The sequence below is a fragment of the Periplaneta americana genome, chromosome 13, assembly GCF_040183065.1.
Source record: "Periplaneta americana isolate PAMFEO1 chromosome 13, P.americana_PAMFEO1_priV1, whole genome shotgun sequence".
In the NCBI taxonomy this organism is placed as follows: Eukaryota; Metazoa; Arthropoda; class Insecta; order Blattodea; family Blattidae; genus Periplaneta; species Periplaneta americana.
In genome coordinates, this window is record NC_091129.1 from 32,063,148 (window position 1) to 32,090,537 (window position 27,390).

Below are 27,390 nucleotides of genomic sequence, written 5' to 3' on the forward strand. Positions count from 1 at the left end.
TACAAAGTCTGTGTATTAAATAAATTGAACAATCTCCTTGTTTATTTATTTGTATATTTATGTCTTTATTTAATCTCGTTTTACTTACAATTTGTTCACTTTACGGTACATCTATATCGACACACTTTCGAAGATGCTTTGTCTCTATAGCATGAAAGTTCACCTTGTTTCGTGTTCACAAATGTAAACACATCTTTAAGCATGGACAAAATGAAAAGAGATGGTTTGCAGTGATGTTTATTTCCGTTTCAGAGCTCTATCAAGCAAAACACCATGGGGAGTAGTCCCAGTAAAAGAGAGGGTGGCTGTTTGGGTCGCCGCCAGGGTTCGAAAGGTCACGGTGAGGTTAAGCTACCCGGGTCACGACTTCGATTCTCCAGGGAACAACTCCAGAGGTTGAATCTCCATCTGACACGCTTGGAGCAACATAACAATCACGGTAAGCTGTTGCAACAAGCGCAGGTGTCTCTTTCTCCAGCGGCGAAATTGAAACCGTTTCATGTTGTAAGTAGCCTACTTTTACTTTACTATGAAAGTTGAAAATAAAGAAGTTATTCTGTTCTAAGCTAGACCATGGTAAATTAATCTATGCAGCCTCTTTTGGTACGGTGCAGTATAATAATAATAATAATAATAATAATAATAATAATAATAATAATACTTTATTTTATTTTACGTGGTTATAGTTGAGGCTTTAAGGCCTTCTCTTACACTCAACCAAATCCACAGTTAATACAAATGCTTAAATAATAATAATAATAATAATAATAATAATAATAATAATAATACTTTATTTTATTTTACCTGGTTATAGTTGAGGCTTTAAGGCCTTCTCTTACACTCAACCAAATCCACAATTAATACAAATGCTTAAATAATAATAATAATAATAATAATAATAATAATAATTTATGTTTCCTGGCAGAGTTAAGGCCTTCTCTTACTTTCAACCAGATCTCCTCAATATTATCCATTCCTTCCCAACGAACATCCTCATATTCATCTTCTTTGACTGTGGCTGTTCCTCGGCTTTGGAATTCCCTACCGAGTAATGTGAGAGACTGTCAGACATCAAACCAATTTAAGAATAGACTAACGAAATATTTTTCTAACAATTCTTGTTAACAATAATAGCTGATTCAGGTTTCTCAGTGTTTAATGGTTTTATATATATATCACAGAATAAATATTTAAATTATCTCATTATTATTATTATTATTATTATTATTATTATTATTATTATTATTATTATTATTATTTATTACCAATGTTTATTTTTGTCTCATTAAAATTACTTATCAAACTTTCATTATTTACTTTCATGTTGTTTTATGCTCTAGATATTAATGTAATAAAAACCAATTGTATTCAGTTAGAATTAGAGTCTGGCTGGGCGGAAAAGAAGGCCTACTGGCCTTAGCTCTGCCAGATTAAAAAAATAAATGATTATTATTAGATGTAGAAATAGTACAAATGCTTGAGTAATAATAATAATAATAATAATAATAATAATAATAATAATAATAATAATAATAATAATAATAATAAAGGTGTACTAGAGCAATAACATACAATTTATTATTATAAAATTCTCTAAATTTGAACGTTTCTAGATGTATGAAGTATAGATATTTAAATTCTTAGTACTAGTGGAAATATGCACTTAATTTTTCAATTCAAGTTAATTAAAAATATATTTAAATTAAATATCTGAGTTCTTAAAATTTCCATGATGTAGTTAACATTAATATAATAGAGAGAAGGTCTTGGAACTTGTTTTCATATTTAAGGTAACAAAATAACTTTGGATTTTCCATAAACAACGAGTTTTGTTGTCAAATATTTTGTAAGAAACGTCATGCGAATTAGTTCCATTTCCAATAACCTTTAGGATCCACAATTGAAGATGGAAGAAATTCCGGCAGTGTAAACAGAAATGCTGTGGGAAGTGATGGTACTATAGGCTAGAGTTAATTCTCCATTACGTGAATGGGAACGGAAAATGGAGGTCAATTTCAGGAAATCATATTATACAAATTTTATAATCATCGTATACAAATACATGTGTATGTTCTTAACTTCTGAATTATACAGTGTGTTTCACGAGGAGTTACCATCACTTACGGAGCGTATTTCTCCAAAGACATTTTGAGCAAAAAAAAAAAAAAAATTATATAATATAAACATGGGTCCCATTCTCAAAATTTTCAGAGTTACATTAATTTGAAGTTGTTTCTCAAATACCATTATTCTTTCGTTTTAAAGGGAAAAGAATATTACAGATAAAGAATGAGCTATTCAGAAGTATAATTTCTTTAATTAGCTAGTATTCTGAAGCTACAAATTTGTTATGAATTCCATAGTTGCTTCGTACAGAGTTTTTTCTATTTTTAACTACAGAATTACATTTTCTTACGCACTTATCACAACAATTGTTACACATCACGCGATTCTTGTAAATTCTTATAACAGACTATTACAGTGGCCGTGCGTCAATAAGAGCACAAGAGCACGTGAACACCTTGTTTGCATTAATGCACGACTAGTTTTAGTATTTCATACCGTATTGACGTAGTGGGGATGTATAATATCAGAATCGAGTATTTCAAACTTCTCGCATCTTGCATAAACTTCTTATGTAAACTTGGCAACATGCGTTCACGTACAAGCCGTGCTCTTTTCAAGAAGGTTACAGGAATTTCATGCATGCACGGGAGAAAATTGTCTTTCGCTGACCGCTTATGACTCGTCAAGAGCACAAAGCGTTAAGTGAACAGTGAATCTGTCCTTCAGATGTCAGGTGCATCGATGCCTATCGTTCACGTGCTATACCTCGAGGAGGAAATTTAATAGTCTTTATTTTAGCCTGAAGGTGTCAGCATTTCTCACTGTCGGAACGTTTACTTTATGTGGATGCGTGTACAGTGCTGCTACGAGACTGTAGTTTGTGAATTACTATACTTTAGTGTTAGCATAATAGCATAGTTTGGCTTTCAAACATGTCCTGGCTGAATGTGATGGTGGTATGAATTTAAGTATCTGTATGGTGGTGTATATTATTTAAGAATAATATTACTGGCATGTATTTATATTAATCATTATATTCGAATGGGATTACAGTACAGGTATAGGCTATGGTGTATCAGTGTGTTGTGAACCAAAATATATTACTGAACACAGGCTTTTGTAAATAAACACACTGTGGTATGTATTCATTTTTAACTAACGTAAACAGTGAGCTCTTTTCAAGCAATTTTGAACAGTAAAGAACTGGGTAAACTGGCTTATCAGGAAAAATTGGATTATTATTATTATTATTATTATTATTATTATTATTATTATTATTATTATTATTATTATTATTAGCCTTCGTATTCCTACAAAAGGTTTAAGATTTCAAAAAAATTTTTATAACCGAAATTCAAAATCACTTTCTCCAGTCTGTAGATGCATAAAATATGCCAATTTACATGGGCACAATTTAGATCCTTTTAAGGTTTAGTTCCGTTTTGATTATTAGTTTTTACTGTTTGTACTCAATTTTATTTATGTATGTTTTTGTTATTTAAGATATTATTTATTTTTGTTTTGCACCTTTGTATCTTCTGTTTGTGTATTGTGCTGAACTATAATTGGCCTCTGGCTGTTGTTCAGCACACAAATATTAATAATAAATAAATAAATAATAAATAAATAAATAAATTATTATTATTATTATTATTTTATTTTATTTATTTTTTTGATAGTGAAACATTGGAATCATGACATTTCATATTAGGCTAAACGTACGATTTCAAATTCTATTCGATTTTGAAACACAAAATTGTGAACACATTTATTATTTTATCGCGAGCCGCGACTGACTGTAAGTACATTAGGATACAAAATTGAACTGTAAAGAATCAAGTTCCTAAAGTCGTTGTGATTTGTAACAATTATTGTGGTAAGTGCGTAAGAATAATGTAATTTTTACTTAAAATTTGAAAAACAAAATCTGTACAAAGCAATTAACAACACCATTTTTAGCTTCAGAACACTAGCCAATTAAAGAAATGACACTTGTGAATAGTTAATTCTCTATTTTTAATATTCTTTTATCCTTAAAACTAATGAAAAAGGTATTTTACTAACAACTTGAAATTAATGTAATTCTTAAAATAATGAGATTAGTAGGACACACGTTTATATGAAATCTTTTGCTCAAAATGTCTTCGGAATTAAGCTCGGTAAATGGCGGTAAATCCTCGTGAATCACTCTGAATATACATTTAATTTATAAATTTATTTAGTGCTCGTCGCCTTGACTATGTGAATAACGTATGCCCTTTCCATATAAATGGTCCATGGTTCGAGTACCAGCGAGGGGAATAGAAGAAATGTATCTTCTGTCAAGAAACTGGGTGTTAGTGTTGTTTTATGTTGTCTTAGCGTTGGCAATGTGCAGTGCTCATCACACGACCAAGGAAGGATACAATGTCTGCTTGTTAAAGGTGTTAGAATAATTTGTGGTGCTCCGCCTAGAAGAACGCATTGTAACCACTCCTTATACAGTTGGGCTTCTTACCTTGCTTCCTCTATATTGTTAGAGGAAGTGGCAAAAACCTTACGATTTGCTCACAAATATACTACTTTTCCTTTCGAAATAATTATAATACGTTGGCCTATATTAATAAATACAAGTGCTCATGGGGGAAGACATTTTCTCGTGAAATTTCGGCTTGTGTATGGGACGATTCCCACCCAGCATGAGAGTTCAGCAGCCGACTGGTCGGTCTGGGCCCTTAAAGGACTATAGCGTCACAGATTGTTGTTGTTGTTGTTGTTGTTATTATTATTATTATTATTATTATTATTATTATTATTATTATTAGACAAATTAAAGATAAATGGGGAATGATTGATGTGGAATTTTGTTTGAGAAATTTGAACCATACAGAGATGCGACAAATGTTAATGAAGTGAAAAAAAGAGATATGAAAGAGGAGATAAGGATCATTATAGTAAAACATACGTTGGGAGAACTATTTGGAAAATTAGAAGGTGGAGAGGTCATCATACAGGAAAGAATAGCAAGCGATGAAATGAAACCGCGAATCACATGAACCAGGAAGAGAGGCCAGCGACCAGAGTAATGCAAAGCGCAGCAACAGCAGCAGACGAGGATGTCAACAAGCGATTGATGAAGAAACAAGAGACTGGCACTAAAACAATGATGACGGCATCAGGTAAACAGGGCAGAACAGAAGGACGGCATACTGGAGCTGAGAACAGCAAAAAGAGTTCAGTGAATTCAGCTGGAAGATCAAATATGGGTCGGTAATTACAAAAGGGATCGAGAGATGAAGAAAAAACTAAGATAAGAAGTCAAGATTCTGCAAGAACTGGAAGGGACACCGAATAGATATACGTCAGTGGGAAGAAGTAGGTCTAAGGGACAGAAAAGTAATAACTTAAAAGGTTGGTCATGAGTGACAAAACATAGGAAAGTGGTAAAGTGAAAATAGTGATGGTGACAGGAAAGACGGTAAGACAAGAGAATAATAGTGAAAAAGGATAAGATACACATAATAATCAGGGAATGATAATAAATAAGTAGTGATACAAATATAATGAAGAAAATGGGAATGGAGCTGTAATGAAACTGTAGAAACTACTCGTCTAAGAGTATACAGATTAGATTAGTGGAAATAAGTGGTCAGTGAAAGTTAGTGATTCAAGTGAATAAATAATTAAACAACTGTGGAAGAGTTCAACTTAATGTAAACGATATTGGGAACAATTAACAAGGAATTGAGAGAAGTGAATGTTTAGTTAAATGAGATTAGTAAGAATAAGATAGATAACTAGGAAAGGAAGTGGTAAGTAGAAAAAGAAGGGAGGGAAACAGAGGTGAGAGACGTGATAGAAAAGAGATCAGGGTCATTTATATGTAATAGCCGGATGTTTAAAAAGCGTAAGCAGAATATAGTATATCCAAGGGAGTGATAGCACTGTATATAGAAATGTGTAGGGCCATCACAACCGATATAAGCTGATGGAATAAAATTATCATATCATCATCATCGTTATCATCATCTTATTATTATTATTATTATTATTATTATTATTATTATTATTATTATTATTATATTAATAAATAGAAGTACACTACTACACAAAATAGAATATTAACTAGCCTTTTCTCACCAAAAGCAACATGTTGCAACCGCGCGTGCGTTCTTGTAACTGTCGTGTGCCAATACGCTTCACTGGCTCGAACCTAGAACATACTAATCCTTCCCACTGGCTAAAACTTCAGTGAGCCAATAGTATTATGAATAGAATTTTGAGAGGAGGGGCACTGCGAGCCAGTACTGCGACCTTTCAAGATCTATTGCGCTAACCCTCAAACCCATACCGACTGATTACATTAAGGTTCGCTGCGTAGTAAAGTAAAGTTAGTCCTGACAATCGCCGGCAATCTGCGCCTGGGTCACGCGAGTCCATTAAGTTACGTCAAGGGGTGTTCAGGTTAGTCTGTTGCCTGCAGTCAGGGCGATCGGATGTCACGCATGCGGTATAGCGTTGTTTTTCCAGTACAGTTAAGCTGTACTGCATTCCTTTACCGACCACTCGCCCTTTTCTCTACTCCGGAACTCTCCTCACTATACTCCTATTACTTCCCCTCTTTCGCGTCGCTGAGCTGTCAGGACTAAATAATCGGTCTGTACCCATGTTTCGAGCTGACAGCCTCACTCGTCCCTAGGCCAGCCTCCTCCGTGCGTCGCCAGCCGGCGTTCGGGGAATGCTATGGAATGATAACGAAATGGGAAATGTTGACGGAATTATGTTGACGCCTAATATTGGGAAAGAGCGAACCCCGAGAAAAACCCTAACTGCGACCTTGTCCGCTACAAGAGTAACTATGAATTTTTGAATGGAAAAATGCCAGGCTAACCGGGAATCGAACTCGGAGCGCCTGCGTGACAGGTTGTAGCTCTGATCAGACAGCCACCGCTGCGCGGGGGGGGGACGAAGAATAGCTATTTAATTTGTGTATGGAACCGCACTCTGAATGTGAAAGCAAACAAAGAAACGAGAAATGCTGAAGATGTAGTACTGCAGTAGTTTATCGAAACTTTGTAGACCCTGTGTTTTGACATTCCAATTAAGTTCAGAACATGAAATGCTGGAAATGTGATGACGGAATTTAATCGAAGGGTGAGACAAGTTTGTCAGTTTTCCCTCGCAATTTACTTTCTATGACGATGTCATGCAAACATGACACAGGGATTTGATTAGTATTCCATTCAAAATAGAAGAAACAGATTTAAAGCACTTTATTTGAATATGTTCAGTTGTTATTGCCAATAATAATAATAATAATAATAATAATAATAATAATAATAATAATAATAATCAGACTTCGCATTTTTGTCACACTGAATATATCGAGAAATATAGCCTTGTAAGGCGGGAGTTCAAATGTAAGCCGCTCATAGGCCTACGGTGAATGTCAATAATGGAGCATATCATGAAAACACTGCAACTTAATTTTAATGGGGTTCACAATAGAAACGTTTTGAACAAATATGTTTGCCCCTCCATTGATTACAATTGCATTTCAAAATTAATAATCAGATAATAAATATACAACAAGTTTTTATACCTATATACAAACGATAATTTACACCTATTTATTGAAATAGGTACTATTACAATAACAAAAATATACATTCAGAGAATATATAATTGGAACTTTTCCAATTGTCAGTTATCATCATTAAGCACAAATCGCTGAATAACTGCGAAAGGTCACAATTACTGTAGAATCTGCATCTCTTGCAGCAAGAAACAATAAATTGAAAATGTTACGTATGATTTTTACTTCCACAGTGAATTTGAATACCTCGTCGTTTTTCTACCTTTACTTCCACTTTGCACACTTTACAGATTACGTTACCATTTCTTACACAAAAATAATCATATCCAAATTCAGAAATAAACAACTGCAGTGTAGATATTGGTGGCGGCATGTCTCCCGGTTCGCCTCCTCTATGATTGCACGGGATCACAATGAACTTATCGGCATACAAACATACATAACAACGTGCCCTCCTACATAACACAAGTCAGAACTCACAGAGGTCTTGTAACCTGCTTGTGCCTTTGACTGATGTCTTTAATGCACCAGGAGAACTACTGCATCCAATATATCTCTTGTGACAAACATTCGAAGCCTGGTGATGATAATTTATTGCAAGGATCGGTAAAATAATTGAGCACTAGCGAAATGTAGGCCTAATACTGTATAAAAATGGCCTCAAAGAAAACTTTCCTTTCGGAACAGTTCAGTAAATTCAAGAAAAACTCGCTACTGGTGACGAAATTATAGAACAGACCTTATAATTTTTGGAGTCGTGGTAGCTAAGTTGTTAGAACGATAACATTATGAACTGAAAGGGCCCAGGTTCTCGTTCGTGTGGTAGTGGCATTTTCTCATCATAACTTTGAGAATAATATACTCAGTCTCCTGCTAAGTTGGGTAGCCTACCTGGTATTTTTGGGGATAAAAGGGCAGCTCAAACGTGGTTTACTTAACTATATCGTCCTTTCCACATGCCTTGGTCAGGACAGCATGTGAGTTCTACCTCAGTACTTCAGAAGCATTGAAGACCGAAATAACACGTGCAATACAATCTATTACCGAAGCGGAATTACAGAAAGTGGCAATTAATTTGTTTAAAAGATGTTAGGCATATCTTACTGCGGAAGGAGGTCATTTTCAATCTGAAATAAATGGGGAGTAATAAACCTGTATACATGTATTTTTAATAATAATTTAAATTCGTGGACTTATTTTATTCTGTAGTTGCTAATGTCTTGATTTTCCGATAGTAACGGGGTTCCGCTGTAATCTAGTTTCCTCGTAAAGTGAGAGCCGTGTACATATGACATAAGAATGAGTGTTGATGGGTTTAAAACGTCGGTTGCATGTAAATAGGCTATACTTTCTAATTATATATTTCATATAGTACGTATCTAAAAGAACTGTAGGGAAATCTGTCATGTGAATTGTGCCAAACAGCTGTGTGACATCGTTGTCGTCTAAAATTCATTTCAGACAAATAAAAGAACCTTAAGATTCTCTGTCTGCATAATGTTAATTCCCTTGGTGTGAGAAACAGATTTCGAACGTGCCATGGATTGGACTTAATTGGAAGTCTACTATATTCTTTATAATTAATACTTGTGTAGGTACTGTTTCGATGATTCTTCAAGCCCTTATTTATTTAGTTAATTATTTAAAGACGTTGCATCAACTACTAGGTTACATAGTAATAGCAATATGGTATTTGGTAGGATGAGGCCGAGTGTTCGTTATGTGATTACCTGACAAATTATACTCTAAAGTAGAGGAAAACCTCGGAAAAGTAGTCAGAGCAAGCGGGTATGGAACACAACGGATGAACAGGTCAGGCGGACAGATAAATAAATGAATGACTAAATGAATAGATAATTAAATAAACAAAAAGTAAATAAGTAAATAAGTAAGTATATAAATAAATAAGTAAGTAAATAAATAAATTAGTAAATAAATAAGTATGCAAATAAATTAATAAGTAATAAGTGAAGGAATAAATAAATAAGTAAATAAATAAATAAAATAAATTAAAAACTAGTAAATAAAATAAATACATAATAAATAAATAATAAATAAATAAATAGAATAAATAGACGTCATAAATACTGCTCATAGCCAACTTGAAAATATACAAATATATAATACATGGCCTAATATAATACGAGTAGGGGAAACCCGGGCAAAGCGGATAAGCTAAGAATAAACAATTCCACAGGCTATACTTTGGTGTCCCCGAAATAAAAACTTCATGACATTGGTTGTGACACATGTTGTCCACATATCTAAAAAACAGCAATTCGTTTCTCGTAACTAAGGACAGTGATATGGTACACGGGCAAAGCGAATAATTACCCCGGGCAAAGTGAATATCCCTGTAACGTTTTCACCTTTCTATTTAATTTTTATTCACTGATAATAAAATTAAATCAAGACATAAACACGATGTTAATGAGCCATAGCAGACCATAAGAAATGTTATTACTCGTACAGTCCTTTACAGCATGTTAGATTAGTTCAAAATACAAATTTGAACAAGTCACCTGGCACTGGCACTGAAATCTTGATTTCTTCTGCTTTTGCTCCTGCCCATAAGTTACTTCTCTTCCAACGTTTTTAATCGGTATAGATGTAAGAGTTTCAGAGCGCTGACATTTTCTTCGTTTACCTCGTATCTTTCGAGCATCCACTTTTGACACTGATCTAAATCAAAAGAACTGACTTGGGTTCTCCTGCTGACGATGTTGAGGGTTTTGGTGTAACCGGAACTGAAAATTTGAGTGTAATTGATGTATTGAATATTCCTTCAATCTCTGAAGATAACGACATCACAGAGGTGGTTGATTCTGAGTGAGCATTAACTGTTTCTTCAGCCGCTGAAGAAGCTGGCACCGCAGAATTTATTAAATCTGAGCCAGCTGTCGTTTCGCTGATTTCTGTCTCAAGTGGGCGATCTGTAAGTTGATTTGGAGCAAAATCTTCATCAACAAACACATTATGGTTGTATGGCCAGATAGCAGAACCACTGATTGGAAGATTTTATTTCTTCAATTACTTTCTTCATGGATTCTTCAGACCATTTGGCTTGTTACGTCTTCCTCTTGAAAAATTAAACCATCTGAAAATACATTACAACCTTTTTAAGTAAAAATTAAGATCAGAGTTGCTAATTTATAATTTATTTAGTGTGACCTAATGCCTCTACTATGTAAAATGATCTAACACGCTTTATTACAATAGACAAATACATACAAAAATACAGCTAACACTTATATAGCGGATAAGTTATCCACTTTGCCCTATTCACTTTGCCCGCAGACGCCATTTCGCTTTTCATTTAAGGTTATACAAACATAAACGTCAATAATATTCTTCGTAAGAACGGCACTTTAGAAGTAATCGTATCGCCTATATATGTATGTTGTACATATGTTTCTCTCACCTTGAAATATTTTAAGAAAATAGTTGATTTTCTTCAAACGCAGGCCGACTTCTTCTCTTACTAGCTAGAATGACGACAAGTCAGTTCCAGCAGCAAAATATGGTTGGGATTCTTCCCCAACATAGCAGAAAGCTCTACCTGTTGGCGTTTCTAAGAAATAGGCATTATTCTCTTTGCCCAGGTTATTCGTTTTGCCCGGGTCTCCGCTAGATATTTAAATAAAATCAAACTAAATACCGGTATACAATTACCGGACAATTTACAAAATCAGTAATTAAGTAAATAAAATGAATTTATGAATAAATAAATAAATAAATAAATAAATAAATAGATAAATAAATAAATAAGTGCATAAATAAATATGTGAAATAAAGAAGTGAAATGAATCTATACTAATAATAAATATGTAACCGAAATTTTTCTGCTAATTTTCGATTTTCCAAAAATAATAGGTGTCAACATGTATAATTAATCATTCTGAAACCAAAAATCGCTTTTTTGAAATTTTTGTTTGCATGTCTGTCTGTCTGTCTGGATGTTTGTTACCTTTTCACGCGATAATGGCTGAACCGATTTATATGAAAATTGGAGTATGCATTAAGTTCGTTGTAACTTAGATTATAGGCTATATGACATTCAAAATACTTTATTTAAAAGGGGGGTTATAAGGGGGCCTTAAATAAATAAATCGAAATATCTCCCTTATTATTGATTTATATGAAAAATATTACATAACAAAGGTTTCTTTAAAAACGATTTCCGATAAGTTTTATTCTGTTAAAAATTTTGATAGGACTGATATTACTGTAATGTACCGAAATACATAATATTTCCGTGCAGGAATTCTGCATTACTATATGGTGAGATAATTCCCGTTTTAAAATAACAATGATATTTATATCACGGCCAAGCGAATTAAAATACGAGAAATAAAGATAAAACAAATGACTATGCATTTATTTAAGGCGGCCTTGGAGTCCTTGGACAACAATCGGATTAATATACGGATGATATAATTTATAATATACAGAGTGATTTATATAGAACTGACACATTTCTTTCATTAATTGTTTCAAAACGAATTGTGCTAGCGACAACTTATTATACCTAAAATGTAGAGGAATTTTGGGAGATTATTTACATCTATAGCAAATGTTGAAATTATCCTCCATCCTGCATAAGGCACAACTCAACACGTCGTTCCATGTTACTGGCCACTCGTTGGAGGACTCTGTTGTCAATAGCTTGAATCTCCTGTGTGATGTTGTGCTTCAGATCGTCCAATGTCTGGGGACGTGTGGCGTAAACCCTGTCTTTTAAGTAACCCCATAGAAAGAAGTCCGGCGTTATCAAATCCGGAGATCTCGGTGGCCACAGGTTCCTGGAAATTATTCGGTCGTCAAAGAAACTTGGTTTTAGGCCTGCACTTTTCGCAGCTCTCTGACACATTGAGTAGGTGTACCCTGTCTCCTGCGACAAACGTCTTAATGATTTTTTGAGTGACTGCTCCAGTCGTGCTCTTACGTCAACAACAACCGTGGGAAGACTAGATGAACGATGCTTGCCCTTTTCACTCACCAGAGATCCAGTTGGTTCCAATTTGTTTATCAGTCCCAGTATTGTGTTTCTTTTGGAAGGATTGCGAACACCAAATTCTCTCTGGTATGCCCTTTGAGTAGCTGTAATTGAATTCGTAATCCAGTATTGCTTCACAAGGAAGAGTCGTTGATTTAATATGTACTGCATTTTCACGTTGACACAAAATGTCGAAAACAGCTGGCAACAATAGGAATAAAACATAAACATCTGCGCATCCAGTGCTGCCAACAATAGGAATAAAACAAACATCTGCGCATCTAGTGACAAGGATTCGAAACTCCAGAACATTCTGCTCAATTTGGTGCTAAAATTGAGTCATGGAATGAATTTCCAACGGAATAATTAAAGAAAGAAATGTGTCAGTTCTATATAAATCACATACTTACTTACAAATGGCTTTTAAGGAACCCGAAGGTTCATTGCCGCCCTCACATAAGCCCGCCAGCGGTCCCTATCCTGTGCAAGATTAATCCAGTCTCTATCATCATACCCCACCTTCCTCAAATCCATTTTAATATTATCCTCCCATCTACGTCTCGGCCTCCCTAAAGGTCTTTTTCCCTCCGGTCTCCCAACTAACACTCTATATGCATTTCTGGATTCGCCCATACGTGCTACATGCCCTGCCCATCTCAAACGTCTGGATTTAATGTTCCTAATTATGTCAGGTGAAGAATACAATGCGTGCAGTTCTGTGTTGTGTAACTTTCTCCATTCTCCTGTAACTTAATCCCGCTTAGCCCCAAATATTTTCCTAAGCACCTTATTCTCAAACACCCTGAACCTATGTTCCTCTCTCTGAGTGAGAGTCCAAGTTTCACAACCATACAGAAGAACCGGTAATATAACTGTTTTATAAATTCTAACTTTCAGATTTTTGGACAGCAGACTGGATGATAAGAGCTTCTCAACCGAATAATAACACGCATTTCCCATATTTATTCTGAGTTTAATTTCCTCCCGAGTGTCATTTATATTTGTTACTGTTGCTCCAAGATATTTGAATTTTTCCACCTCTTCGAAGGATAAATTTCCAATTTTTATATTTCCATTTCGTACAATATTCTGGTCACGAGACATAATCATACACTTTGTCTTTTCGGGATTTACTTCCAAACCGATTGCTTTACTTGCTTCAAGTAAAATTTCCGTGTTTTCCCTAATCGTTTGTGTATTTTCTCCTAACATATTCACGTCATCCGCATAGACAAGAAGCTGATGTAACCCGTTCAATTCCAAACGCTGCCTGTTATCCTGAACTTTCCTAATGGCATATTCTAGCGCGAAGTTAAAAAGTAAAGGTGATAGTGCATCCCCCTGCTTTAGCCCGCAGTGAATTGGAAAAGCATCAGATAGAAACTGACCTAAACGGACTCTGCTGTATGTTTCACTGAGACACATTTTAATTAATCGAACTAGTTTCTTGGGAATACCAAATTCAATAAGAATATCATATAATACTTCCCTCTTAACCGAGTCATATGCCTTTTTGAAATCTATGAATAACTGATGTACTGTACCCTTATACTCCCATTTTTTCTCCATTATCTGTCGAATACAAAAAATCTGATCAATAGTTGATCTATTACGCCGAAAACCGCACTGATGATCCCCAATAATTTCATCTACGTACGGAGTTAATCTTCTCAAAAGAATATTGGGCAAAATTTTGTACGACGTCAACAAAAGTGATATTCCTCGAAAGTTACCACAGTTGGTTTTGTCCCCCTTTTTAAAAATAGGTACAATTATAGACTCCTTCCATTGTTCTGGTACAATTTCCTTTTCCCAAATAGCAAGTACAAGTTTATAAATTTCGCTATATAATGCACTTGCACCATCTTGTATTAATTCTGCTGGAATTTGATCGATACCTGGAGACTTGTACTTTTTCAGATTTTCTATCGAAATTTCGACTTCTGAAAGCGTGGGTTCGGGTATAAATGGCTCAGCAGTTTGTATTTCAATTTCGTCCCGATCATTTCTATTTGGCCTATGTACATTTAGTAGTTGCGCAAAATAGTTTTTCCATCTGTTTAGGATTGATGGAGAGTCTGCAAGCAAGTCGCCATTCTCATCCTTGATCACTTTTACCCTTGGCTGATATCCGTTCTTAAATTCCTTTATACCCTTATATAAATCTCGAATGATTTTATTCTTACTATTTTTTTCTACCTCATTCAGTTTTTCCTTCAAGTAACCTCTCTTTTTATTCCTAAGTGTACGACATGCTTCCCGTCTTTCATTGAAATAATTATCTCTCTTCTCCTCAACTGGATCCTGTAAGAATTTCAATTTTGCCTGTTTCCTTCTTTCTACTACCATGCAACAATCTTCATCAAACCACGGTTTTTTTTCTTAGTTTCATAATAACCTATGCTCTGCTCAGCTGCAATTTTGATACTATCTCTGATATTTTCCCACACGCTATTAACATCTAATTCTTTCTCAACTTCGTCGGAACTTTCTAAAGTGGCAAACCTATTCGAAATTTCGACCTGATAATTTTGCTTAGCTTCCTCGTCCTTTAATTTCAAAATATTGAATTTAGTAATATTAACTTGTTGCTCTACTCGCTTGGCTACTGATAATCTTTCTCTTAATTCTCCAATTACCAAATAATGGTCAGAATTACAGTCTGCACCCCTGAAAGTTAGAATATCTACTATACTAGTATGTCTCCGTTTATCTATCAGGATGTGATCTATTTGGTTGTGTGTCAATCCATCTGGAGAAGTCCAAGTATATTTATGTATATCCTTATGGGGGAATGTTGTACTTTTGACAATTAAATTTTTCGATTTGGCAAAGTTGACTAATCTAAGTCCATTGTCACTACTAATTGCGTGTAGGCTCTCTTTTCCAATAGTTGGTCTAAAAATATCCTCCCGTCCTACTTTATCATTGAAATCCCCCAATAAAATTTTCATGTGATATCTAGGGAACTGATCAAAAGTATGTTCCAATTCCTCATAGAAGCTATTCTTTATATGGTCGTCTTTCTCTTCGGTAGGGGCGTGAGCATTTATAACTATGATGTCGCACCATCTACCCTTAAGTACTAAATATGATAACCTGTCACTGATAAATTCGACCTTTTTTACTGCTGATTTTATTCTTTTATGAACAAAGAATCCTGTTCCTAATTGGTGATTATTGTTTCCTTCCCCATAATACAACAAGTAATCTCCTATTTGTGATATGCCATTCCCATCTAACCTAACCTCTTGTACTCCTACGAAGTCTATTCTATATCTAGCTAGTTCTTTTGCTACTAATGTTACCCCTCCTGTTCTATAAAGACTAGTTACGTTCCAAGTGCCAAATCTCAAAACCTTATTCCTTTACTGTGGTCGTGCCAGAGAATCAGTCCTATTCCGAGGCTTATTATAGGGATACGTAACAAGCTGTTTTTTACGGTGATGGGTTGTTAGCCCTTCGCCCAACCCCCAAGCTGGAGGACCACCCCTTATCGGCTGTCCACGACTGCTTATTCAATATATTCGCAGCTACCCTCCATATCTGGAGGCCGTCTCCTCTATCCGCAACCTGAGGACGCGCCATGCCGTGGTGATAGGGACCCACAATACATGGCTATATAAATCACTCTGTACTAAATATTATTATATTATAAAGAGAGAGTATTTATGTGTTTGTATGAGGAAAACTCAGGAAACTATTTAATATATTTAAATAATTCTTTCATCATTGAAAAGTGCAGTTCCTTTTGATGGACGCAGGCTTTATGTCATAACAGAAGCTCATGAGTGAATCGAGGACTGGGCACAAATGCATATAAGGTAGGACTAAACAGAACTTTACGCATAGAAAACTTTATATATTGTCGAAACTAATAATTAGCTATATGTACTGTAGTTAAATTTAATGCTATTTGGAGGTACCGTACTGAAATTTGATGTCTGATTTTCGTTGCGTTTTTTATGAAAGAATGAAAGTCAGAGATGGAATAATTTTACAAATATGCACGCGGCACATATTAAGTATTAATTATTCAATGCTTAATTACGTATTTTGGTGAGCTACGGTAACGTATACTTAATAGGTAACAGTTCTATGTAGTGCTCAATACTCCATATTGAATAATTAACAAAGAAACATCATTAACATGATTTGTGGTTTGTAGGCCATCTCAAACCCCAAACTCCACTCCTCTGAGCGCGAGATCTTATATAATCGGTTAGTTATTGCCGAATGTTACAATAAAAACAATTAACAACTTGGGTATTTCAGTCATAACGTCATACAATAACAGCTGAAATTATGAAGTAATTACATAATTGAAATATTTATTTATAACAAGTGCAGCGAAGCGCGCGGGTACGGCTAGTAAATAAATAAATAAATAAATAAATAAATAAATAAATAAATAAAAAAGAAGACAATAAGTAAATAAATAAATAAAAAAGTAGATCAATAAGTAAATAAATAAGTAGATAAATAAATAAAATATAAGTAAATAAATAAATGAATAAATTAATAGATTAATGAATGAATAAATTAATAAATAAGTAAATGAATAAATTAATTAAATAAGTAAATTAAATAAATAAGTATGAATGTATAAAATAAAATGAATATATTGATTAAATGAAATAAATAATAAACAAAACATGAAAGAATGAATGAATAAATAAATAAATGAGTGGACAGACGGACGGACGACTAAGTAGGTAGGTAGTTGGATGAATGAGTAGATAAGTAGAGTGGCGGGAGGGTGGGACAGACAAACAGGTAGGCAGACAGAGAAATGTGGAGATACAGATAGACAGGTCTTTTGTGTAGGTACTCGGATGACGAAGAAAACGTTAATATCATGCGAAAATGGGTCCCATAATATATGTGCAATGTCACAAAATATGAAACTTTTTCCAGAACTGTACATACGTAACAAGCCAATACAATGCATACGAAATATAGACTACCATTTTTAAAATTCATATTAACAATTTAAAGACTATGACATGCTTTATTAGCATTAAAGGAAAATAAAGCTGACTTTGAAGAGTTGAAAGCAGCAATTCTTTGAATAACGATGATTTAAATTATTCTGGTTTGGCAAAATGGATTTTTGATGGAATAGAAATAACGGGGAAAATCTTAGTACTCGGAGAGAGAGCGTTTTCTGAATCCGCGTCTCCCGTTACATATTGCCACAGGATCTACCGGAGGTTAATCTCCGGCAGGCTAGGTGAGGAGTTGTCAGAAAGCGTATTGATTCGGGCCGAACTGCCTGTGAAACAGAACGTTGAAAGCTTTTTGGGTTGTACCAAATACATTGTATCAAGTATAAATAGATAAGGTCATGACGGACATAAATTACAGGCACGATAAGCTAAGCCCTTTTGAAAACGCCCTTTTACTTTTAAATGCTGCCAATTAAAATGACTTGCACGTCCAAGAGAACAAGGTCAGCTTCATCATTACAGTAACAAAGAAACATTTTTACATCGGACTTAAATTCTGTACTGTTACGTTATCCTCCTGTTAACAACGGTGTGATGAAATCCTGTTGCTTCAGGATTTTCAGACGCATAAAAGACTTTTTAATTAAAAGTTAAAAGAGAGAGAGAGAGAGAGAGAGAGAGAGAGAGAGAGAGAGAGAGAGAGAAGCTGTGTAGGCGAATAATGTCATTGTAAAGTTGAGTTTCTAAGAAAATTATTTCCTTGTGATGAGTCAACAAACTTTTGTGCGAGATCGTGCGTATTTGCTTGTTTTCCGCACAGAACCAATATGCGGTAAGTGTGAAATACCACATTCAGTATTCCCAACGTAACACACATAACAATTTCCCTCTTCTTACCGCTTAAGCGCGACATTCATTTGACTGCTTTAGGCTTTTAACATATTATTTTTAGAGACGTTTAACATAGTAATAATTATAAATTGGAAACCTACCACTGCAATTTCACCTAAATTGCAATGTTAATTATTGTTTTTAAATATTTGCAAAAATTAAGTAAAGTCTACTACTCCACGAAACTTATTGCATTCCCGATACAAGTAACATTAAGGAAGCCGTGAAAAAATCAACAAGATTCCAGATGCGGATGTTATTACTGCAATATGTTATATAAATAATATTACTAAAATATTGAAATGAAAAATAAATCATTACATAACCTTACCGTTTGTTTTAAGTTCGCATTTATAGACTGGGGGGAAAAAAAGACAGACGTATATCACGGCCTGCTGGAGTATAGTAAACACAGAAAACATTTTATAGCAACAATGTTGAAGAAAGATATTTTGGTTTTCCGAAGTTGCCGTCATTAAACAGAAACCAACATGGAAATTTCATTGCAACTAATTAGAAATTCGTCTTTCAGGTATGTAATAAACGATCTTCGCACAAAATAATGTACGATACACGAGCGGTATGTTTGTTTTCATGTTCTCGGAAATTAAAAAAGCTCAACTACGTTTAGCTTTTTCAATCTTTTCCTCGACCATGAAAACGTCAACATACCGCTCTTGTAACGTATATTACTATTACACCGCAGTCTAAACGTTAACCGAATAACTAGACCATAGAGCAGTGTTTCCCAAACTTTTTGAAGGCGAGACCCACTTTTGGGTTAACTTCTATATCCGACCCTCTCTACCCAACAGGTAGAGTACTTGACCCCAATTAAAAAATAAAAATCCCTGTAAAATCGAAACCAACGATGATTTTAATCAGTGGAAATAACCAAAAGAACGACAGAGTAGAGGAATTTAGTGCAATATTGACATGAAATATTATATGAAAATTATTTCGGAATATGTATAAGACTTTCTTGTGTTAAATTCTAACGTACCTTGTTTACATGTTTCGACCTATTTATGGGTCATCCTCAGAACTGGTCGTTGTTGGTCTTTGCGCCTCTTGTTCTGTTTCCTGTGAGGGTGCGTTCGTGTGGTATAGTGTAGAGTCAAAGAGTGTGTGTGTTTTGAAATTAAGTTGTGTGTTTAGAATTTCGTTGGGGTGTGTTTCCGTGTGTCTGTATATTTCATATTGTTCCAGTGTGTTTAGTTTCTGGCTTTTTGGTTGGATGTGTAGCATTTCCATGTCCGTGTTGATGTCTCTGTAGGTGTGGTTGGCATTTGTGATGTTTTCTGTATAATTGGAGATGTTTTATAATTTTGTTATGGCTGTGATGTGCTCTTTGTAACGTGTTTGAAATGATCTGCCTGTCTGTCCTATGTAGAAGTTGTTGCAGGTGTTACATTTGAGTTTGTATATGCCTGTGTGGTTGTATTTGTTTGTTTGTGTGTTGAGATCTTTTTGTAGAGTGTTATTTGTTCTGTATGCGATGTTGTAATTTAATTTCTTGAATGAGGTTGCAATTTTGCGTGTGTTTTTGTTTTCGTATGTTAGTGCGATGTATTTTTTGTGTTCTTGTATTTGTGTTGTATTCTTCTGTTTTTTGTGATTATGTTTTGTCTTACGTAGGCCCTATTATGTTGTCTATTATGTTAGGGTTGTACCCGTTTTCTTGTGCCATATATTTGATTGTGTTTAGCTCTTCATTGTAATCCTATTGGTTCATTGGTATGTTGAGTAATCTGTGTACCATTGTTCGGAATGCAGCTATTTTTGTTGTGTGGGGTGGTTGGAAAAACGAAAACATTCAATTATATTTCTTTTATAAACTTTTTAAAAGAAGTTGAAATATTACGTTGTTTGTGCTTGTGAATGTACTATATTGTTACTTCTTCCTTTAGACATCATTCTGATAGTGCTGTATTTTCAAAATTGTCTCATAATAATCTCTTTCTATTATCTAATATTATTTGAAATATATTAACATTCTATGTATTTTAGCTTAATTCTGCTACACAGTTTATTTCAGTGTTAAATTAATAGTTCATAGTATTTTGTTGTTTAATTCGTCTCTTGTATAGGGGAAGGTGTTGTACCTTGAGTCATTTTTACATTTAATTTCTATTTTTACCATATTATGATTATTAGGTTGTCCAAATTATAAAATAAGATGAAGCTACTCTTTGAGATATCATTGGTAATCTTTATTTACGAATTTAATTACTTTGATAATTTTTATATTCAATTAAATGTATACAAATATAATGGACCAAGGTACAACATGAGGTTGTACCTTGGGTCACCCCATGTTGTACCTTGGGTCACATTATAAATTTAGCCTACAAGAAAAGAAACAAGAATACAAATTATAGATAAACATAAATATGAATGCAAAGTGTACATATTATCTAAAAATCACGAAACTTCTGGAATATAATAGGAAACAAATTAAAGATACAATTCCTTTGCAACATGTTCATGCAATAATGCATTTTAAGCAGATAACAAACACAAAATCGATCTACTTAACATCATAACTACTGAAATCAACTGCGAATTGTAGTTGGGAAGTTTGTCTCTTAGATTAACCTTGTTGGTAGGGAGGTGGTAGCCTCATGACTAAGCCACATGTCGCCAGCTTTTTTCTCGATTTTCCAGTTCTCTGGTATAGCCAAAATTATTTTCATATCCATACTGATATGCAAGTTTCAGAACTTCATTTATATTTAGACCGTAATGTAACCTTGCTGCCTGTTTCAAATACTCTACTAATTCAATCTCTTGTGGCAAAGTAAACACTTTCTTCACATCATTGTTAGCTCTGTACACAAACTCATTTTCATTAGAATCCTGCATATTTTTTAAGTGCGTAGACAACGTACTTTTCGAAATATCATAATTTTTGGTAGCAGTTCGCACTTTAGTTCCATTTGTTAACACATCTTTTATAGCCATGCGAAGTGCTTCTACATCTACTTTTTCCTGCTTTTTTCCATTCTTGCTTCTTGGCATGGTTCTATAAAAATAAAAGTATGACGATATAATATTTCCAACATATTGAGCAATAAACTATATTAAATTAACTAATAATTTATAATGATTTGTACACTTCTGCTCATCATCAGTTCAATGTTGTACCTTGGGTCGACCCAAGGTACAACGCTTCAACTGGACCGAGGTACAACTACTGCTCATTGTGAACTGAACATCATGTTTCAAAAGTTAGGTTATGTTCTAACAATAACCTAATATACCATTCGAACAAGAAAGAAACAAAGATCTTACCTTACTATTGGAAATGTCTTGAATTATAACACAGCCCCGTAAAAAAAATAAAGAACACACTACAAACAAAATACTTTCTGAGATCAAAAACAAATTTCTTCACAAAGAAAGCAAACCACTGTATCTGAAGATCACCAAAGCTTTGTGAGAGGACTCTTGTGTACAAATATGTAACTTGATTGTAATACTTCATTTTTCAAAACACAAATGGCAGAGAAATGATGAATGACCCAAGGTACAACACCTTCCCCTACATGTAACTCTCATCTAAATCAAATTGTTGAATTCTTTGTAAGTTCATGCATATGTATATATACTTTTTGCTGGTTGAGTGGAAGAGAAGGCCTTACGGCCTTAACTCTGCCAGCTAAAATAAATTATTATTATTATTACTATTATTATTATTATTATTATTATTATTATTATTATTATTATTATATTTCGATTGTCCTATAACCTCATTCGACTTGAGGAGAACATTTTTAATCACCCTGTATATAAATACGAAAAAAGAAGAGACTTTCCTATTATCTTCTGATCAGGAGCTTTAGAAGTATGTTGGAGTTTCTATATTTATTCCTTTGCAACCTTCTCTTGCCCATTGCTCTTCTTTTACAGCGTTAAGCACAGATTTGATTAGTTCGGCGGAGATAACTTCGCTGCTCCTCGCGTCTCGCTACTCCTGCTTTCTCCTCCGTTAGATGAGTTGCTGCACTCCGTTGTAATCAAACTTATTTCACAGAATTCGGAAATCGAAAATGTGTGGATGGAAATGTAGCATAGTTAAGGGGGTTTATTTCAGCTCTAATAATTCTTCAACGATGTAATCTGTGTATGTTTTCTTAAAGCTTTGTTCATTTTAATATACCCTGGTTGATTCCAGATCGACTTCTAGCTGAAATAACAAGTAAAATTGAAAGTTGTTAAAAATAAAACAAACGTCTTGAATTAGACGAGATAATTGAGCGATATAAAGACAACAGATAATATATAAAACACTAAGATTAATATATATATATATATATATATATATATATATATACACACACACACACGCACGCACACACACAAAGATGGGGAGGTGGGTAAACTTGTTTAAAGTTGAATAATTTCAAAGGAAAAATTGTTCCGGGGCCGTGTATCGATCCCGGGACTTCTGGCTGAGCGCACCAGCGCTGTAACGACTGAGCTAACCAGGAACTCCACCCGACACTATCTCAGTTTGTCCCTTTATATCCACACACATCGAGTGTGCCAGGCATCAGGAACCCACTTCGAGTGCACACAAACTCTGTGTGATTTGAAATTGTGTTAAAGTTTCTTGGTATTTGTATTGACTTTAGATTAAGCTCAGACATCAATATACAATACATAGCTAAGAAAATGACTAAAGGATTATTTATGTTACGTAGACTGAGTGGTGTTGTCCAGCAAAATATTTTACTTAAAGTATACTATGCACAGTTACACAGTTTAATTTGTTATGGTATCCCGTTATGGGGCAATAGTTCATATTGAAATATATGATGAAATATTTAGATTACAAAAAAATTCTATTAGAATAATCTGTCAGGAACCTTATCTAGCTCACTGCAAGCCATTGTTTTTAAAATTAGGAGTAATTACTATCCCAAATCTTTATATATTTTATTTACTTTTAATAGTAAGGAAATGCAAAGATCAATTTTTAATAAATGCTACTCATCATAGTCATTATACCAAGAAAAATGAAGACATAAGAAATAAATTTTATCATTTCAGTATGTCTCAAAAGAATTGGTATTTTATGTCAGTTAAATTTTACAATAGTTTACCTCTTGGTAAGAGATGTTTGCCTGATAATGTGTTTGAAAATAAAATTATGTCTATTTTAACAAAGGAATGTTTGTATAACGTTAATGACTTTTAAATATAAATTATAATGTGTATGTTTGACTTTGCCTGTATACTTTGTGTTTTATGGCAATAAAACAATATCAATATCATTATCAATATGAAGACAGGAAGAGGTTCACAGAGGCACGGACAGAGGGAAACAGACGGGACGTGAACTAAGGAACAGACGTGGACGGGGATTGAGGCTGACGTCAGACTGAGACAAGGACTCTGATGGTGACGGAGATATAGATGGGAAAAGATAGGTATAGCGACGGTCGAAATGAGAAACGGATAGAAAAAGGGCTCAAGAAAGCAGATGCGAACGGATGGAAGTGGACAGTTAATTGAATATGGAGACAGGAAGATGGACAGGACTGTATACACTTGATTGCATAGATCCAGGAAATAAGTGCTTTAGGTTAATCGGACGAAAGAGGTCAGTGCTGCTCATCGGAGTGACTACTACCGCGGAGGAATCGGAGATTACGAATAAAGCTCTCCACCGGTGATCTCCGGTACTACCGTAAGTGGAACAGGGTACATACGGAGGGATGCGGTAGTTCGGAGCGAAGCGACAGTTAGCTCAAGGACGACCGGCGCGTACGGACTGACGGTAGTTGTGAGTGGAATAAAATGGCGCGAAATCGGATATCCGTCGCATGGAAATCCTTTAATTTAGTTGAAGGTAATAATAAAGTCGCACGCTGTAAACTTTGTGGGCGAATTTACTCTAAGGATGGTGGAACTTCGAATTTGTTAGACTATTTGAAGCGATCGCACAATCGCGAACTTGATGAAAACAATTACGCTAAACAATTGATATGATTTTCTTTTAAATTGTTTTAGTGCTATTATTCCCGAAGGCCCACAGTATGGGAAAAAGTCTTGAAATTTCTCTAAAACGTAACTTTCGGGGCAATAAAAAACATATGAAATATTTAAAAGACGACTTGAATTATGTTTTGCTGTTTAGACAACTTGAGTTATATGTTACTGTTTGGATAAAATATTGAGCTTCTGAATGAAACTAAAGAAACATGTGGTAATAATATAATTACAATTATCATTTAGTTGATATCCGCTTATATTTTTATTACAGAGAAAGAGTGGCGCGTCTTAGAAGAGACAGTTCAAATACTGACACCCTTTAACACAATAATCACAATCCTGTCCGGTGAAGAATCTGAATAAATTATGTTGGACAGTAAACTTTAACCCATTGATAGCCCATGTTACTTTTGTTCCATTCTGAAGCTCTTTTAATATATTTTACGTTAAAATAAACCAATTAGAATAATAATTGACAAACACTGTTTGCCATTAAACGAGAGTTTCTAGGAAAACTACTAAACATTAGGTACTGAAAAGCTTTACTTCTGCGTTAGTTTTGCAGTTAGATTGAGTGTTATTAATTTGATCAATGACATAAAACTAATACGCCTTTCCACATACACTATGAATTTCAAAACTAGAAAAAAATCTGTCAGCTAACGTAGGCTAGCACTTCAAGCAAAACAAGAAAAAAAAGAGCCGAAGAAAGAGAGAGAGAGATTAACATAAAAGAGAGACTAAACAACAACAAATTAGAACTTATTTTAAAATATACGCGGACGTCAGCGGACTCGAATCACTGCCTGATCCGATTAAAGCAATGCTGAGCGGAAAGTGTATGTCTGCGCCACAGCACATATACTGCACAACCTGCGCGGCATCAATCAGAGGTAATCCGGAGGTTTCCGATTGAAAGCGCGCAAACAACCGCTCCGGAGAAAACCTAATCATATGCAGCACTAAAAGAGGTAGAGTTTTTACCTCCGGCACTTTATATGAAACTGATGTTACACACTTGGGTTCAGATGTATACATGATTCCCATTAATCGATAGTGACTGATAATTTGTTCATGTAAGTATGAGAGTATTAGTTATTACTGTGTCTCGGCATTTCAAAATATACTTCACAAAAAGTGGGTTCAAAATAAATTGATACAAATCCAGCGTGGATTCATTCTACGAATCACGAAGGCTTACAGAACCACATCGACAGACGCAGCCCTAGTGATCGCGGGTATACCACCACTGTTTTTAACAGCCATGGCTAAAGCTGAAATCTCTAATGTGAAAAGAAATGGGATATTTATAGAACAAGAATCATATCATGAGGTGGAAAAAAGATCACATTTTCAATTAACTGGTCATCCGAAAGATTTTCACCATGCATCAAATACATGTACAGATCGACATGAATACAACATCTATACTGACGGCTCTCGGTTGCAAAAGGAGAACGACGTCACCTTGGTGGGCTGTGCTTTTGTTACCTACTACAACACTACTGAAGTCCACTCTGCCACGTTCCGCCTGGCGCCCATGTGCTCCGTGTTCCAAGCAGAACTCTTTGCCATCTTGCAAGCAGTGAAATGGAGCATTACCAACGGGATTGACTCATGTATTCACAGCGACTCTCAATCTGCCTTACAAACCATTGACGATAAATACAACTTGCATTCTATAGCCGTCGAAATTAGATCCCTAATATTTAAATTTGAAGGTCGTATTTGCTTAATGTGGGTGCGCGGCCACACAGGTACTGAAGGAAACGAAAGAGCGGATACATTAGCGAAGCAAGCGGCCTCAACCAACTCAGAATATAAATATTCCACCTGTCCTATTTCGTACATCAAGCAGAAGATCAAGCACACAACTACACTCAAGTGGAATACATACTGGAACTCTAGTGTTAAAGGCTCTGTGACCAAGAAATTATTCTTTCCCAATGTACAAGACAGACTATGTTGCAGTCAGTTCTCAACCGACTTCTTTTACACCCAATTTATGACCGGCCATGGAAAATTCGGTTCCTACTTTGAAAGATTTAGGATCAAAAGTGCAGAAGAATCTCTGTGCATATGCAAAGAGAATCAGACTGTTGAACATTTGATTTTTCACTGTCCAGTGTTCGAAAGGAAAAGACACTTTTTAAGATATCATATCTCGGATTGCAATTTAAATTACTCCACACCCCTTTACCATTTTCTTAGAAAAAAATGTTGTTACAAACAATTCACAGAGTTTATACACCACATCCACGCAAGACTGTAGCTGTTAATTGTATATAAATTAATGATGTTATAAAATCCTAATGCACTATGTAAAACAAGGTGTCTATCTTTGGGACATAATAATAGTAATGACAACAATAACGATGTTTGTATAATAGATTTTACTATTGTTGAGTATTTGATGACAGGTATATAGTTTGTAACCATAAGTAATTTTGTTTTTATTTTTTCTTTACTATCGCAAACCAACTATATAATAGGTGTTTTATTTGTAACTACGCCAATTCTGTGCATTATCTCATTAATATTACTTAAAATTATGTATAAGATCACAAATTAATGTAATAATCTTGCAATTTTTCTACACCTTCGATTATAATTTCTAATTTTATTTCATTTTGTTTTAACTGAAAGTAATTATTGCATAACGTATTTAGTATTGTTTACTGTCTCTTAATTAGTGTATTTATATTGCAACTATGATTCACACCTACTATTAATTCTTTAAAATTGTGTATTATCACTACATAATGTATTTCACATGTAACAAACTACAACCCTAATATACCAAAGGTAAAATAGGGTTTCAATATTTGGATAACAATAATAATAATAATAATAATAATAGTTATTACTTGGACGAATAGATGGTTCATATCAATCCGCATGTCCACAATGTA

At 34.5% G+C, this 27,390-nt stretch overlaps 1 protein-coding gene across 1 annotated transcript in view; it reads left to right on the top strand.

Annotated features, from left to right (window-relative positions):
- Positions 1–256: 256 nt before the first annotated feature.
- Positions 257–27,390, top strand: part of LOC138712645 (uncharacterized) — a 257,211-nt gene continuing 230,077 nt past the window's right edge. Inside the window, exon 1 of the mRNA XM_069844613.1 lies at positions 257–439. Coding sequence (XP_069700714.1) covers positions 274–439 — 166 coding nt within the window. The 5' untranslated portion in view covers positions 257–273. The remainder of the gene's footprint in view (positions 440–27,390) is intronic.